A 16,851-nucleotide genomic window follows, 5' to 3' on the forward strand; every position below is an offset into this window, starting at 1 on the left:
CCTCCCACTTTTCTTTGCCGACTCCAGGCCGAGGCTGTGTCTCTCCTGGCTCCCCTGCTTTCCCCTGCCGTAGGTCCTACTGGGCACTAGCCCAGCTTCTCTGCTCTCTTCTTCCTGTCATTCATTTCCTAGGCTTTAAATATCTTCAATGAATCCTTGCCTTCCAAGATCCACCTTAGTTATCTCCAGGCCAGACTGCTTTTTGCCACTGGGACACCTCATTAACATCTCAAAGAGCCCGTTAGAATGAACTCTCATCCTGCTTCCCAACCCTGCTTTTCTTAGTCTTACCCATGGCAATAAAGGGAATCTCCACTCACCCAGCTGGCTGCTAAGAAGCCTGGGGTCATTTTGGAAACTTTTCTCTCACAGCCCCACCTTCCCTCAATGCCTCTACACCCTGCTCTCCATCTGCCAGCCCCCAGCCCGAGTGGCCCTCTGTCTTCGGTTCTCAGACTTCCTGCTCACTGGTCTTCCTGCTTCTGTTACAGCTTCCAGGGTGACTTTCAGAGATGGGTTGCCCACACCTTCCTCTGCTTTAAACTCTTTGGAAACTTTGCCAAAGGAGTCCACAATACTCAGCCTGCTTCAAGGAGCTGCAAGGGCTGGTCCCCACCACCCTCTCCTGCTGCCAGGCATGCCAGTGGCCCTTGTTTTTGTCACCCTGCTCTCTTTTTCCTCTTATTGCAGTGCTGGGGATGGAACCCAGCGCCTCCTGCATGCTGGGGGCTCCGCCACTCAGCCACACCCCAGCCTACCCAGAACCTGCCGCACACCTGACACCTGTGCACCCTGGTCACTGGCCTCTCTGCCTTTTCCCTCTGTCTCACCTGTCTGACCCTGGCATCTCAGCTCAAATGTTACTTTGACTGATAGATCCCTAACCCATTTCCGAATACAAATTAGGTCCTCACTGTTATTAAAACTTCATTGTTGTTTTCACATGACCCCTTGCACCCCTAATTGCAGGTGCGTATCTGCCTTTCTGTGCCACACATCAGGACACAAGGGCTGGGCCCTGTCCTTGCCCTGCCTGGCATGTGGCTGGCGCTCATGGCATATGAGCTGATCCATATGAGCTGAGTGGGCTGGGTATCAGACACGCCTAGGAGAGGCTCTGCTTCCTGAATGCTGCTGGTGACCTTGGCTAATTTACTGCAAGCCTGAGCTTCTACCCACCCTCCTGGCTTTTTTTTTCTTTTTTTGGTATGGGGGCGGGATTGAATTTGGGCCCTTATGTTTGCGAGGCAGGCAGCAGAACCACTGAGCCAAATCCCAGGCCCCTTCCTGGCTTTTGGTGGTGGTGGTGCAGGACAATGTGTCACAGCCCCACTAGGCTGTGAAAGATGCCTTGCAAATGTGACCTTCTTTCCTGTCTTTAAATGGTCAGGGCCTAGTGGAATAAATGGTTGGCAGTGTCTCCAAATCCCCAGCCCATTTTAGTGGCCTTTGTTTCCCAAAGATGGGCAGTTTGGGGAGAGTTGACCACCCTGACTCAAGGCCACCCACCAACGCCACCTCTTCCCCGCTCCCCTGTCTGTCCCCCTGCCTGGGCCTTCTGGTGTGTACAGAAGAGGTGGAGCCAGCTCACATGAGGGACTGAACCCCATCATCTGGGAGAGACCCCTCTAAGGAGCTCTTTAGAGCCTGCCAGTCACTTGGAGCAGTGACAGGAGGCAGATCAGTGTCAGAAATAAGACAGAGCAGTGGGTTGCAACTTGACTCCCATTAAGAATGTCACGGTAGAGCACAAATGAGAGAGAAGAAAGATGCTCTTTTCTGCGAGAGTTTATTTTTGTCACTTTGTCAGAGAGAAATTGCAGCCCTGAGGGCACTGGAGCTGCACAGAATTACCCAAAACATTAACATGCAAATTGCCTTCTTTAGAGAAGGTAATTTTATTAGTGCGCGAAAATGTTTCTGTCACTGTACTCAAGCCTAGAAGCAGTGCTGTCTGGGGGCCAGTTAGGGCCACAGTGCAGCGAGAATTAGGGAGTCTTGAGCCCGACTAGGATCTGATTATCTCCTCTGACCGGCCATCGTGTACACTTCACTGTGAGGAACACACCTTGCCCGGTTACAGCTGCCAGCCGGTGGTTGTGTCGGGTGCAGAGGGCAAGTGACTTCCTTCCTTAAGATCATGCAGCTTCCCTTGCCCTTGGAAGCAGTAGGGCTGTCCCAGGGCCTACGTCTCAGATAACAGAGTGAGCAGCAGGGAACCATTACAGGTGCTGGCAGTAGCCCAGGAGAATTGAGAATCGGGAGCCCAGAGAGAGAAGAGAGTCCTTCCATGAGAGCACACACATTCATTCACTTACTGATTCAATAAGCCTTCACTGTGCTCGGCCCTGGGCCCCAAACCCAAATCAGACACTGCATGGAGGTGCTCGGCAGTGAAGAGTGGCAGATAAAGAGGGGTTACAGACACAGCAGCAAGGGTGCCTGCTGGCGGATGTGCCCAGAACCCACCCAGCACTGGGGAGAACAGGACTGTTTGGCAGGGAGAGTCTAGAAGCTTCACAAAGGAGGGTCTCATAGGTAGGTAGGTCCAGGTAACCAAGGTAGGGAGGGGCACTCCAGGCAGGGCTCAGTGAGAAGGTACAGTGGCCTGGCCCTGCAGCCCACAGTGGCTGGTCCTGGGTGTGGAGAGGAGTGAGCCGGAACAGGCACCAGGGTTGCAGAGGTTGGAGCCGGGACAGCAAGGCCTATCTCAGAGGCCGCAGATCTTGGATGCTGCCCTGCGTGTCTTGTAAGGCTCCTTCAGAACAGAACCTCGTTCCCCTGGAGATTTGAGGAGGGAGGGGTTTCCCAGCCCTGGGGTGCCAAAATGACAGAAGGTTGTCTGAGGCTGTGCTTGCATAAGGCCTCCTCCTCCCTCTGCAGACGTGATGGGGGAAGCGTGGGCAGAGACACCCACCGCTACCGAAAAGAAAGTGCCTCAGTCATGTCAGGTCGAACTGAGCAGGCAGGGTGCATACCCTTCCTCATGGACCACCTGGGTCTCTGAGGCGGAGGAAACCTTGTTTTGCCCTCAGCTGGTGGGCAGGCAGCTGTGTCATATGCCCATGGTGGGGTACAGGGAGCAGCCCCAGGAGCTGTCTTTTAGGGAAGCCTGGGGGAACACGGTTACTGATCACATTCTGGGCCAGGTGATGCTTCCTTGGGGGGCTGTGCTGTGATTTATGGGGTGCTTTGCTGCACCTGGCCTCTTCCCACTAGATGCCAGTAGAGCAATTCCCCTCCCCCAGGGGTGACCACCAAACTTGTCTCTGGCTGTGGCCAAGTATCCCCTGGGGCATTGAGGGGACTGGTTTTAAAGACTTTGGTACTATGGCAGGAAGATGAATGAATGCACATTGGTGATCGTGACCAGAGGAGAGTTTCGAAGTTGTGCTTGGTGAGCCCTGAAGGGAAGAAGCTGTCCCAGCTCGCTCAGGTGTTTTCTTGACTACAAACCCATAGCATGGCTCTTAAGATTCTTGCTTCACTCTCAGGTTAAGTGACTCAGCCTAGATTTGACCAAGGATGGCACAGAAAGTCTCTGGAGGGGCCTTTAAGGAAAGGCTCCTGGAATGCTCAAGAGTGAGATGGTTTGTCAAATACCATTCTATTTTGGAGAAAGAATTTGGTTCTAGTACTCACTAGCTGGGTTACCATGGGCATATTACTTAACCTCTCAGCCTCTCTCTCTCTCTGTAACCAGGAGTTAAAGCTTCCCTCTCAGGATTGGTGGGCAGTGTGTAACATGCTCATGCCCTGTCCTTAGTTCCAACATGTACAGAGCTCAAAAGCCCTCACTCTGGTCCTTACAACAAGAAATAAAGCTAGGCAAACTGAAAATCAATGACTCTTCTTAGATCCGCCAGAGAATTGAGGTCACAGGGCAGGCTGCTGCACTGAAAGCTGGAGAGATGGGTGAAAAAAGAAAATCAGCAGCTGAGACAGCTTAGGAAGGGCAGGAGCTGCCCAGCATGAGTTGGGAAGAATTGACCTAACTGACAACCACTGGAGGCCAAGTGTGGACTAGGTTGAAGGGAGTTGAAAACTCTTGAAGGTACCTCTACGCTCCCTGTCCCATGTACAGGGAGAAAAAAAGGGCCAGGAAACACTTCTGAATACCACAGTCCAGAGAAACAGAATTAATCTTAAAATTCTAGAATGTTCTATCTCCTCAGCACTTCACTGCTACCTCAGTAGGGATCTGGTATTGTAACAATGGATTACAGCTGTAGAGACAGAGGCTCCATTTAAGGAGTTTTTAGGGGAGCCCGAAGGCAATGCGATAAGAACACAACCAAGGAAATGAGAGGGAACCCAAGCCTCTGGTACCCAGAGCTACGGCAAACATTCAGGGAATTTCGGCTCCTGGCAAGATAAATATAAAACCTCTCAAAAAAGAAGGCTTGAGAAAAAGTTAAAAATATTTTAAACTAAGTGAAAATGAAAGTAGAGCTTATTGAAATGTGTGGGACACAGTGAAAGCAGTGGTTAGAAGGAAACATAGCATAGAATGCATATATCAGAAAAGAAAGTGAACTAAAATCAGCAATTTAAGCTTTTATTTTGGGAAATTAGGAGAAGAGTAAGTTAAATCCAAAATTAGCAAAAGAAAGAAAAACAACAAAAACTAGAAAACAAGTCAATGAAATAAAAAGCAGGAAAACAGTAGAGAAAAATCAGTAAAACCAAAAGCTGGTTCTTTGAAAAGATCTTATCCATAAAATCAATAAACCTCTAGCCAGGCTAACCATGAAAAAAAAAAAAGAGAGAGAACATTGCTATATTACTAATGAGTAATTACAAATTAGTAATATCAGAAGTGAAAGGGGGGATTATCACCACTGCTCTCAGGTTCATGAAAAGAATAATAAAGAAATATGAATGCATTTATGCCCCCAAATTTAGTAATTTCGATGAAGTAGCTCAATTGCTTGAAAGACACAATTTTCCAAAACTCACACAAGGAAAAACATAATCTGCATAAATTATTATCTATTAGAGAAATTGAACAAATAATTAACAATTTCACCAATGAGAAAGCACCAGACCAGATGGGTCCCCTGGTGAATTCTACCAAACATTTAAGAAAGAAATGAGACCAATTTTCTGCAATCACTTCCAGAATACAGCAGCAGAGGAAACATATGTGGTTTAGACTTGTGTTATTTTATCTTCAATCATGTTGGGACCTCCTAGCTATCTCTCTGTTTTTTATGTTTAGTTTAATTCTAGTGTGCTCTGAAAGCATACTCGGTGTGATTTCTATTCCTTTAAATTTGCTAAAATGTGTTTTATGGCTTAGAATGTACACTATTTTTGTGAATCTTCCGTGTGAACCGGGAAGAATGTATATTTTGCTGTTGGTGGATGAAATACTTTAAATATATCAATGAGACCCAGTTGAGTGATGGTGCTGTTCAGTTCAAATGCATCCTTACCAATTTTCTGCCTGCCGGATCTGTCACTTACTGATGGGGGAGTGTTTATGTCTGCAGCTAGTCAAAGATTTGTCTTCTCTTTTCTGTGGTTTTACCGCACATATTTCTATTCTCTGCTGGCACATATGTGCCCAGGATTTGTTTACCTCCCTGGAGAACCAATCCCTTTGTCTCTGATAATTTTATCACACCTTTATCTCTGATAATTTTATTTTGCAGCCTGCTTTGTCAAATAATTAATATAGCTACTCCAACTTTATTTTGGTTGTGTGAATATGGTGTAACTTTCTTCATCTCTGTACTTTTCATCTATGCTTTCATGTTTAAAATGTAAACAACATCTAGTTGGGTCTTGTGTTTTATCTGCTCAGTGGTCTCATGATAATTGATATATTTAAACCATTCACATTTGAAACAATTACTATATAATTGGATGAATAGCCACCATCATTGTGAGTGCTATTTATTATATTTTTTCTTTTTAAATTCTCCCCCTCTCTCTTTTTCTCTTTCTCTCTGCGTTTTTGGGTTTTAATAGAACATTTTATATGATTAAATTTTATGTCTTCTTTTAGAATATTTCTCCTTCCTCCTCCTCCTTCCCTTCTTCTTTCTTCTTTTTTCCTCTCCATCTCCCTCTCCCCCTTCCCCTCCTCCCCTTCAGAGTTGGGGCCTCAGTACATTACCTAGACTGGCCTTCCAACTCCTGGGCTCAAATGATCATCTTGCCTCAACTTTCTAAGTAGCTGGGATAAATAGCCACATGCCATATTCAACTTATACTTTTTTTTAGAGTAAGTCATCATCTTAGAGTTTGCAATATATATTTCTAACTAATACATCCATTTTCAAATAACATTTTATTACTTCACAGAGAAATGAAGACAATATAGGTGATCTTGGGTTTGGCTATGAAGTCTAAGATACAACACCAAAAAGCAAGACCCATGGAAGAAAAAATTTGATAAACTGGGCCTAATTAAAATTAAAAACTTCTGAGAAAGATTTTTTTAAGAAAATGGGGTTGGGCACTTGCCTAACCCACTTGAGGCAAAGTTTACTCCCCAGTACCTCACCCCAGAGGGGTGAGGGATTAAAAAAGGAAACAAAGAGATAAGCTACAGATTGAGAAAAAAACTTGTGGCACATACATGTGATAAATAACTTATCTCCCTCCAAAATATATATAAGGAAATCATAGAACTCAACAACAGGAAAACAAATATCCCAATTTCAAAAAAAAAAATGGGCCTAGGATCTGAATAACCTCACCAAAGAAGATAGGTGACCAGAAAGCATATGAAAATAGGCTTCTCATGAAACATCTTTAGGGAATCTCAAGTTAAACATCTACTAGAAGGGCTGTACTCTAAGATGGACTATACTAAGTTAACAAGGGTGCAGAGCATTGGAAACACCAATCAGTTCTGGTGGGAGGGCAACATGTGGAAATCAGGAGTTTAAGGTCAGAGAGCTTGCAGTTCTGATGTCCAAGGGCAGGCGAAGGTGTCCCCGTCCCTGCAGAGGGGCAGGAGGAAATCGATTTTCCTCTGCCTTTTGGGCTCCATCTGGGTCCCGGGGGGGGCGGTGACTGAGAGGTGCCTACCCACACTGAGGGAGGGTTGTCCCCTCAGTCCACCAATCTCCTCTGAACATCCCTCCTGGACACAGCTAGAAACAGTGAGTTTCCAGTCCCCTGGGAATTCCTCAGGCCAGTCCAGTCAGGGTGACACCTCAAAGTAACCATAGTACCACATGGTCCAAAACTCCCTAGTTATTTGTCTAACTGAGTCAAAACTTATGCTTGCACAAAATCCACACGCGAATATTTAAAGCAGCTTTACTCATGACTGCCGAACCTGGAGGCATCTAAGACGCCTTTCAGGAAAATTTAATATTTAAAGCAATATTTAAAGCAGCTTTACTCATGACTGCCGAACCTGGAGGCATCTAAGACGCCTTTCAGGAAGTGACCTGAGACCTGGGGCTAACAAATTGCGGTATGCCCATTCCTCGGACTATTATCCAGAGGTAAAAGGGAATGAACTATCAAGCCACAGAAAAGACACGCAGGAACTTAAATGCATGTTGCCAAGTGAAAGAATGCAGTCTGATCCCAACAATATGACATTCTAGAAAAGGCCGAACTAGAGAGAAAAAAGGTCAGCAGTTGCCAGGGGCACCGGGGCAGTGACAAACAGGTGGAGCACAGGGGATTTTTAGGCAGTGAGGCTATTCTGTCTGATGCTCTGTGAATACATGTCATTATGTGTTTGTCAAAACCCATGGGACTGTACAGTAGGAAGAGTGAACTTTAACAGAAACTAGATTTTGGTGATAATAACAAGTCTTTGTTAATTGCACCACAATAATACAAGATGGTATTTTAGGGGTAACTATGGATTGGGAAGGGAGGATGCTCTGTATTATTTGCTCTGTGCCCTAATAAAATGAAGCCTGTTGATTAAAAAGGGGCTTCCAGAGCAACTGGCCCACATTGGGTGGCTCCATAAGCATACCTCGCATTGGTGCCAACCTCTGGCAGTCACCTTAGGAGGCAGCCTGTGAGCCGATTCAGTTGGGAGAGCTGGTTCCTGGTCCAAACACTTCCCCTCATGGGCTGGGTGCTCTTGGAATGGCCCCTTGTTTGTCTAGCACTCATTGTTGCAGCTAACGTAGGAGATAAGACAGATCCTTCGGTGCAGCAGAGTGAGGACAATCCAGAGAGGTGCTTTGCACTGTGCAAACCATATGGCGACTCCTCCACGGGGTGAGGAAGGAACCCCCCAAACGCAGTGCTTCCTGGATGCGACCATCACCTCATGGCCACCCTACGGCCAGCTCAGGGACCAGAGTGCTGCCCAGCTCCTGGACCTGGGGACATTTGGGGACTGGCGCAGTGCTCATGTTTTCATGGGCTTGAGTGTTGTCACTACAAGGAGCAGCCCAGACCTGAGACCTGGGGCTGAGACCTGAGACCTTCCCTTCCTGTCCCCAACTACCTGCATGAGTGCTCTCTTTGCCCCTCCAATCCTTGGCTCTTCCTTTGTAATGACCAAGACACCAAGCTCTCCGGGAGAGGGTGACTTCAGTGGAAAGCATGTGACAACCTGTAAAGCACACACACATCAGGGGCGATGGCAATGGGCGAGAAGCATCGTTCAATCCAGGCACACACTTCCTTCCTAAATCCCGACCGCAGGCCCAGGACGTGTCCTCTCAGAGGGCGCTCGGGTTCCCAGCGGTGCAGCACCGGCCCATGGCAGGTAGGGCAGTCCAGCCTGACTCTGCGGCCTGGCCTTGTTCTTTGGTGTTTAGAACTGCTGAGCTGCTGCTCCCCCAGATCTGAGGATGAGATGCAGTAGGTGCGAGGCGTGAGGAGGCCCTCATGTAAAAGAGCTCTGCTTTTCTCTCTTCTGTTTCTAGGGGCGGAGCCCAGCTATGGGCAGACACCACCCTTGGCGGGGAGAGGGGATGAGGAAGGATGGGCGCTCTGTTGGCCCTGGGTGGTGGGTGTGAATGCACCTCTCTGAGCACAGCCTGCATTTACCAGGCCCCAAGACCAGTGTCGGGGTGGGGCAGGGTGGGCTGGCATTTCTATTGGCCCCCTCGCTTCTATTAAAAATAATTCTGACACCGACTATTTTGTAAATGCGTGTAGGGCACGCATCCAGAGAGGCCCATCTGATTGCAAGATAATTTCAAGGCTGAAGAACGCGGTCGGTGCCAGATACCTCCACATGGCGCTGCGCAAGACCAGCTTACTTCTGTGGGCCCTGTCTCCCACCGGGGCGGGGGCACCCATGTATATGTATAAGGGAGGCTTCGCTAAACATTCCAAGTAAAAATACTTTTAAATATTTCAGTACATCGGCAACCAAATGCATTTCAATTGAGGCTCATTCCAGCGGATGCAAGTACAGGCGTCACATGATTTGCATAAGTCGACTGAGGAAATTCGGTGAGAGACGGTAACAAGATTCAGACACCCACAGGACCGGCTGACTGGCGTGGTCTGGCATCTGATCTCTCTGAGGAGTGTTTCTGAAGCGCCTACTATGTGCCAGGCTTCTTGTTCACCTGGCAGTCCTGGGCACCAATGAGAAGGGTTAGGATTCTGCCTGGGACGGAGGAGGACAGTGCTTGTGGAAGCTGGCACAGGCCACAGCGCCCAAGGTGGAAGGATTTCCATCAGAGGCCAGAGCCCAACTGGAGGGCTCAGAGATTGCCAGCCACTCTGAGTGGAGTGAGGGAGAATGTAGTTGGTGACAGGATTGGGTGGCCACAGAGAGGGCAGGGGTCCAGTCTGTGAGACCCTCTATCACTCGGAGGTTCTCTCTGGGGTTGGAATTGTGAAACCAGTTGCTACAGGCAGCTGGTGGTGGACTCTAGGTAGAAATAGGATTCAGATAGATAGGTGTGGTGGTCCATGTCTGTAATCCCAGCACTCTGGGAGGCTGAGGTACGAGGATTGCAAGTTTGAGCCCAATCTGGGCAGAGTAGTGACTTAGGAAGACCCAGTCTCAAAATAAAAAAGGGGTAGGGCTGTAGCTCCCCAGGACTGACAAAATAAATTCAGAGAGAGAAAGACAGGGGGAGAGAGAGAGAGAGAGAGAGAGAGAGAGAGAGAGAGAGGAGCTGGAATCAGTCACAACCCTCAACAGTGTGCTAAAATAAACAGGAGAGGGTAGGATGAGGAGGCCTGGATTCTGTGCAGCACCAAGGGACAGCCCATTGCAACCAAGTCCACCCTCTGGCTACACAGCGAGGTGGCCCTCTCTTCCTGATTCTGCCCCCAGAACCTGCAGTGACCTGGCAGGAACAGGTGCCCAGGGAAGAACTCCTGAGAATGGTATACAGGGAGACCCATGTGATCACAGTCTTCGCCTGCTTTGCTGAACAGATGGGGCAGACACTGCTCTGAGCACTTTGCACACGGTTTCACTCCTTCTATGTCAGTGTTTCTGTGAGATGGGCACCATTACTATCTCCGCTTCCCAGCTAATGAAAAGGGGGCTCAGAGAAAGCCATACAACTGCTTGAGGTCACCTAACTACCAGATGATTGAGCCCAGGTTCAAAGGCAGGCTTGTCTGAATCCAGAGCCCATGGCTTTAAGCACATTGCTAGTCAAACCAAGGCACCTCCAAAACGGGGATATGTAGCTCAGGGGTTCAGCAAGCAGTGAAAGAAACGGTTCCTATTCTGGTCAAAAGGTCTAGCCTGTATCAAACATTATACTATGTGCTTTTAAATATCCCAGTCCAACCAAGGTGTGTGCATGTGTGTGTGTGTGTACTTTCACAGGACAGGCAGGGGTGGGAAGGATCCAATCCATCTGTTCCCCCTCAGATTGGTTACTGGGAGGGACCTTTCACTACTTTCTTAACCATCAAAACATCTGGCTGCAAAGTGAGCAGAGATTCAGGCCCCCGGATGTTGGGACTATCGATGGACCAGACATCTAGGTGCTGGGCTCAAATGTAACCTTTGTAGGCGAAATGTTTGTCCTAGCTGATATGAGTGACAGCTCCTTTCATTGTCTGACCATGATGCCGTCTTCATCTCTCTGCTCACAGAAACTTTCCACTTCACTCTGGAAGGAGTTGGGAGCAAAGTGTCTGTGATAAGAAGCAACTCGTGAGTAAAATTTACATGAAATAACTGCATCTCACAGCCAAATCATTTTCTCATTTGATTCTGGCCCAGGAGAGGGCTGTGACACACGTTTTGCTGATAACACCCTCATTTAGATTTCTGTGTTCTGCTGGAAATTCTAGAAAATGAAATTAAAATCCTTAATTTTTTAAAAAATGACAATTACATTGGCATGCTGGAGAGCGTGAGACTATACGTTACTAAATTCCATCAAACTCTGAGCAGTCTTTGACATTCTAGGGAGATGAAGATGGCCTATTTAGGGAAGATGAGAGGAGGGAGCAGATGAGGGTCCTTGGGTGGGGAGCCAGATGTTAGATGCAAGTTATTGTCAAGTCCTAGCTTTTTTTGGGGGGGCTACTTATTCCATTATTCAAAGTGCAAAATTTAAAAAGCAAAGTACACAAGAGCAGGCTGGATATGGACCATGACAGAAGTGTCTCATGAACCAAGGATGGTGATTAATCTGATTCTGTGTACATGAGGTTGAAGAGGAAACAAAACAAATGATCAAAACCAAGGCTGGGGATGTGGTTTAAGGGAAGAGTGACCAGCATGCAGGAGGTCCTGGGTCCTGCAAAACAAGGAACGAGGCTATTCAGAAGGATGCTCCTTGAGGTTTCATCACATGCATGCAATTTCTTATTGGTTTTCATGTTTTTTCCTCACTGACCTTTTTAGAACATTGTTTCCTTCTCCATTTCAACAGCAAGGTCTCTTCATACAGGTTTTTTTGTGTTCCCAACAGCTTCAAGCACCAGGAATCTGATTAGCCTCTTTGGTAGGCATCAGAGTCTCACTGGAGCAGAAGGAAGGGCTGGGTGGGCTTGGGGCAGGGAAGGATGCATTAGCACTTTGACACAGCTGGTGCTGGGAGTGGGCAGCCACCCTGTGTGAGGTGTCTTACCCTTGGCATGCAGGGGTGGGAAGGGAGGCCCTGTCTAAGACATCTCTACTGTAAGACATGGTTCTCACACTCTGAACTTCCAGCTTTGAAGATGTGGGTGTTTTAATTTTGGTGCTTGTCCACTGATCGAGTGCTTACTGGGCGCTGAGGGACGTGCTTTTGTGTTCCAGGTACAGGCATGCTTTTGTGTGCAGGGTACTGTCACACAGTGGGTGTCTTTTTTGGGTTGCCTACCACGCTAAGTGCTGTGTGTGCGTGTGTATGTGTGTGTGCACCCATGCATGCCCCACATTGTTTTAACCCTTTCAGCAGCCCCCCTCCCTAGACTTCATGATACCTCTGGTCATGGCCTACCATGATTATCAACTGGCAGAGCCATTCGTGTGACCAAGAGACCATAGCTACAGTGCAAAGGGAAAATGGGCTCAAAGTGATTGCGCTTCTGATCCCACGGTCCCTGCTGTAGGCACCTGCTTAATCTCACCCCCGTGAGCTTCATGTTTCTTATTTTTCAAATGGCAATAACAACCCTTATAAGATTGTGTGAGAATTAAATGAGATAATGCATACAAACATATGTTATTGGTATCACATAGCAGATTTTCAGTGAATGGCCTCTCTTATGACTCCTGAGGAAGGATAGGATCTGTGAGTAATTTATCTTTATATTCCCACAGGGCCCAATTGCAGGTGACATGTTCATTACCTGTTATCTTTTGTTTTGGTGCTTTGGATCAAAGCTAGAATCTCTTGTATGTTTAGCATGGGCTTTTCCACTAAGCCACACCCCCAGGCCCAAAGACTTCTTTTTTGTCAACCCACAGCAGCTCTGGGATAGGCAGAGCTGTCTTCCTCGGCAGTGTCCACTGCGCTAGCCAGTACTTAACTGGAATCCCGGGCCTGAGAATCCTTTGGCCCCAAACACGGAGGGAAGGAAGGACAAAAGCAAGGACCACCCTGCAGCCACAGAATTCTACTCTGTAAGAGCTTGCTGAATGGGTCTGAAAAGGTGGCTGGCTCCAGGGGCCCCCTTCTCCCTGAGAGTCACGGGTGTGGGACCAGCCTTGAGAAGGAGGAGAGAAATGGGCCCTGCCTGTACCAGCTGCAAGACCGTGGGCACAGAGAGGCTCCCATTTCAGGCTTTACTGCTCAGAACTTCCTAGCCCCTCTCCTGTTATTTCCTTTCAGTAGCAGTGGAAAGAGAGGCGCAACCTCTGAGAATGAAAGAAGGGAGACAGAAGCTTTTGACAACCCCAACACCAAGTTCCATCCTCCCAGTAGGCCCTGTGCAGGGTAAGCTGGCTTAAAAAATCATTTTCTTGCCATACAGAATTTGTACATGTCGATGGAAGATAGTGTGATGTTTCAGTAGATATATATACTGTGTAATCGTCAAAGCAGACTAATTACCACGTCCATCACCTTGAACAAGCACCATTTCAACATCTGAAATCCCCTATCTGCTCTTTCAAACACACAGAGCATCACTGTCAGATCTCTCTGCTGCTGCGGGCTCTCGGTCCCTGGCTCGCAACCTCACCCCTCTGCGGTCACTCAGGTGAACGAGCCGGGCCAGGGTGCCCCCAGACTGTGGCCCTGGGGCCAGGCGGTAGGAGTTTGGGGTTCCGATCTCACCTTTGCTTTGCATGGGCTATCAGAGTACAGACAAATCACTCTTGCTCCGGGAACCTCGGAATCCTCATCTGCAAGATTCGGTGCTGTTCTGCACTTCAGGGGCCTGGTCTGAGTGACAGCGATACAGGCATAGGAGATCATCTCAAAATTGCCCTGCTGCCCAACTCCACACATTCAGGGGCTGAGGGGTACAAAAGGTCTGGGATTCCTGGCCCCAGATTTGCTCATGCTAAAAATAAATATTTGTCTTCTTTTCTTATCATGATCAGCAGAGTGGAGAGACCCTGGCAGACCCCTAAAGGCCCCCCGGGAGCCTGTGCTGTGGACAGAGCCCCCATGGATTCTGCTTACAGGGAGCAATTTGAGAGACAAACAAAACATGAGAAGCTACCCGGAATTAACAATGGGCCAGATGGTAATGCGAGTTTGAAGCAATAAAACATGATAAATAGCTTCCTGCTGCTGCTCCTGATCAATTTCAATATTTAATAATTTCACTGCCACCACCACCCCCTCATCTGGCCCCCTCCACAAGATCCTGTGATGTCGCCCCGTATTCCGCTCGCAGAGCAAACACCTCACTTTCTGAAGGTGTCAGCAAAAAGTGACGCCGCTCAGTTGTCACATGAGCGCTCTTGGTCCCCGAAACAATAATTAACCTGCCTAATTCTGCAGGCACTCCATCGCACGCCTCTCCTCTTTGCCAGGGGAGGTTGTAAGAGTGCTGCCAACTGCAGATGCGAAAGTTATTGTCGATCCAATGACTCTTGGTATCCCCTGACTTTTGCTGTTGAATTAAGGAAAGAACAGCAGGGAACGCTGTGGTTTTCTTACTTAAGGACCAATTAATAGGAGGAAGCAACCCAGAACGGGAGGCCAGGTAGATTGGTGTTTGAGTTTTGTCCATCAGTTATGCTCCCGAACCTCAGTTTCTTCCTCTGTACAATGGACACGATCACATCTACCTCCAGGAGAATTCTAGCCAGTGACACACATGGGAAATGCCTGGCAGAGTGCTCGGCATGTCGGAAACAGCCAGCAACTGGCAGCCAGTAGCACCATGCCAAATAGCATTAGCCAACACAAAGCCACTCAGAAAATCAGCCCTGCTGTATCCCTGTGGTCGGGAGCTTTCTAGTCCACACGGGCATGGGAAAGCAAGGGCAGCACCAACGGGCAGATGCTCTTCACGTAGGACTGTCCCTGAGCGACGTTTACTAAGAGGATTAACTGCTGGGCTGGGGACGCGGCACCGTGGCAGAGTACCTGTCTGGTGTGCTCACGGCTCTGGGTTGGACCAATCCCCAGCACTGCGAAAAACAAAAACTGCCTGGCATGGTCAGCAACTGCCCCAAATACTTTCATCTTCCTTGACACCTGGCAAGCAGGCAGTATCAGTGCCCTGAAAAAGAACTTGACTAGGAGGTGCAATGGCTTTCAAGCCGAGACTGGCAGGAAATGGCCAAGCCAGTTCCAACCTGGACCTCTCAACGTCTGACTGCACCTCTTTCCCACCAAGTCACCGGTCAAGCCGCTCCGGGGTCTCTTCCTTGGTGCATCCCTTCTACTGGGAGGCAGCCAGGTGGGACGGGAGGGTGGTGCCTCTGGCTCACAGTCACTGTGGGACCTTGGTCACCAGAGCTGCAATTTGCCCGTCCGTGAAATGGGGCTCATGAGGCCTTTGGCATTGGGTGGTGGGGATACTTAATGAAGGAATATGCAGTTTGAGATGAACTGTACAAATGTCAGTTAGGGTTATTTTGTCCTTTTAGAAAATATCTCTGTGAGAAAAAAGACCTTAAACTTGTTGACCCAAAGATAGATTCTTCTCCTAATAGAATCCTTCACCACAGAATTTACTGGGTCAAGGCCTTCTGTGGTGTGTCATTCAAGGCTTTCCACGACTCCATGCACTCCTTCTGCCTTTCTTTTTTTTTGCTCCAGCCCAGTGGAGCTAGTTGGGGTGGCGTGAAGCTCAATGGCCTCTCACCTAGGCTGGGCAACATCCCTGCCGGTGTGCCCGTCTCTAGCCTGTTCGCTGGCTCACACCCTTCTGCGAAACGTCTTCCTTGGCCCTCCCTGAATAAAGAGCTCCCTGATAGCCTCCCTGAGTGTCTCTCCTTCCCATCCCTGCACCAGCATCCTTTCCTCGGCTGCTGCCACCCTACCGTGCTTCACTCTGGTCAGCCCATGGCTTAGCCAGCAAGTGCTCAGCAAATGTGTATTTCAGGGTAAATGGATGGACGCAGAGCAGGGCGTCCTGTCCCCAGTACAGACGGAGCGAAAGCCTTAAGCAGAGAAGAGGACAGCTAACGGTGGAATTCACACGCGGGGTGTGAGTTCAGCTCAATTCCTGGGATGAAGTCTCCAGTGGATAGGATCCTCCTCATCCTTCCCCCTTGATAAGAAGGAACAAAAAACTGCACCCGCCTCCTACCCCAAACTCCCAGCTTTCATTTCCCCGTGCCGTGCACGTGGGGCCTCCACAGGACCCGGCAGAGCCAGTCGTCAGGTACCTGAGTCCCGCTGGTCCAGCGTCATGGAGCTCCACCTCCTCGTGATGTCGATGTACAGGATGTCCACGGCGGCCATGGACAGGCTGCTGCTGCTGAGTCTGCAGTTCCTGCCGAAGACAGGAAGGCAAACGGCAAATGTGTCACTGCTTGGCTGAAACCAGTCCTGCCCCATCTGTCGTCCGGGCCTGCTCTGGGCTGCCCAAGTGTGTCCCCTCCAAGTGCATAGGCCATAATCCTGCGCCCCGGTGTGTGGTATAAGGAAGTGGAGCCTTTGGGGGCATTGAGGTCATGAGAGTGGAGCCCTTCTGGGTGGGATCAGTGACCCTGTACGAAGTGACACAGGAGGGTGAAGATTTCCTCACCTAGGAAATGTATAGGCAGACACAGGACCAGCCTGACCTTATACAGCCATGGAACCCCCTCCCGGGAACTCCACATTTCAAAAAACAGCCTTCCTATTGATTTGTCCCTGGGCAATACAGTTTCCTCCTGCCAACATCCAGGCAGTGGCTGGTGTCATGCTCAGAAGACCCATTCATGACAGCCGTTATCGGCACAGGCTGAAGCCATCACTCCTGTCCAGGAGCAATCTCCCGCTCTCCAGGTGCTCCCCAGATGGGTCCCCAAGGCCACATCTACAGACAGAGGCTCCATGTTTCTGTACTTCACCCGCCCTAATCCGTCCTCTGAAGATTACA

At 48.8% G+C, this 16,851-nt stretch overlaps 1 protein-coding gene across 4 annotated transcripts in view; it reads right to left on the minus strand.

Moving 5' to 3' along the window:
• Ttll11 (tubulin tyrosine ligase like 11) overlaps positions 1-16,851 on the minus strand; it is a 240,698-nt gene that overhangs the window by 13,672 nt on the left and 210,175 nt on the right. For all 4 annotated transcript variants that reach the window (XM_033759047.1, XM_010602956.1, XM_010602955.1 and 1 more), the window contains one exon: positions 16,154-16,260. In XM_033759047.1, the coding sequence (XP_033614938.1) occupies positions 16,154-16,260 (107 nt within the window). The remainder of the gene's footprint in view (positions 1-16,153; positions 16,261-16,851) is intronic.

Source organism: Fukomys damarensis, unplaced genomic scaffold (genome assembly GCF_012274545.1).
Source record: "Fukomys damarensis isolate Sample0158 unplaced genomic scaffold, DMR_v1.0_HiC HiC_scaffold_36, whole genome shotgun sequence".
Lineage (NCBI taxonomy): Eukaryota > Metazoa > Chordata > Mammalia > Rodentia > Bathyergidae > Fukomys > Fukomys damarensis.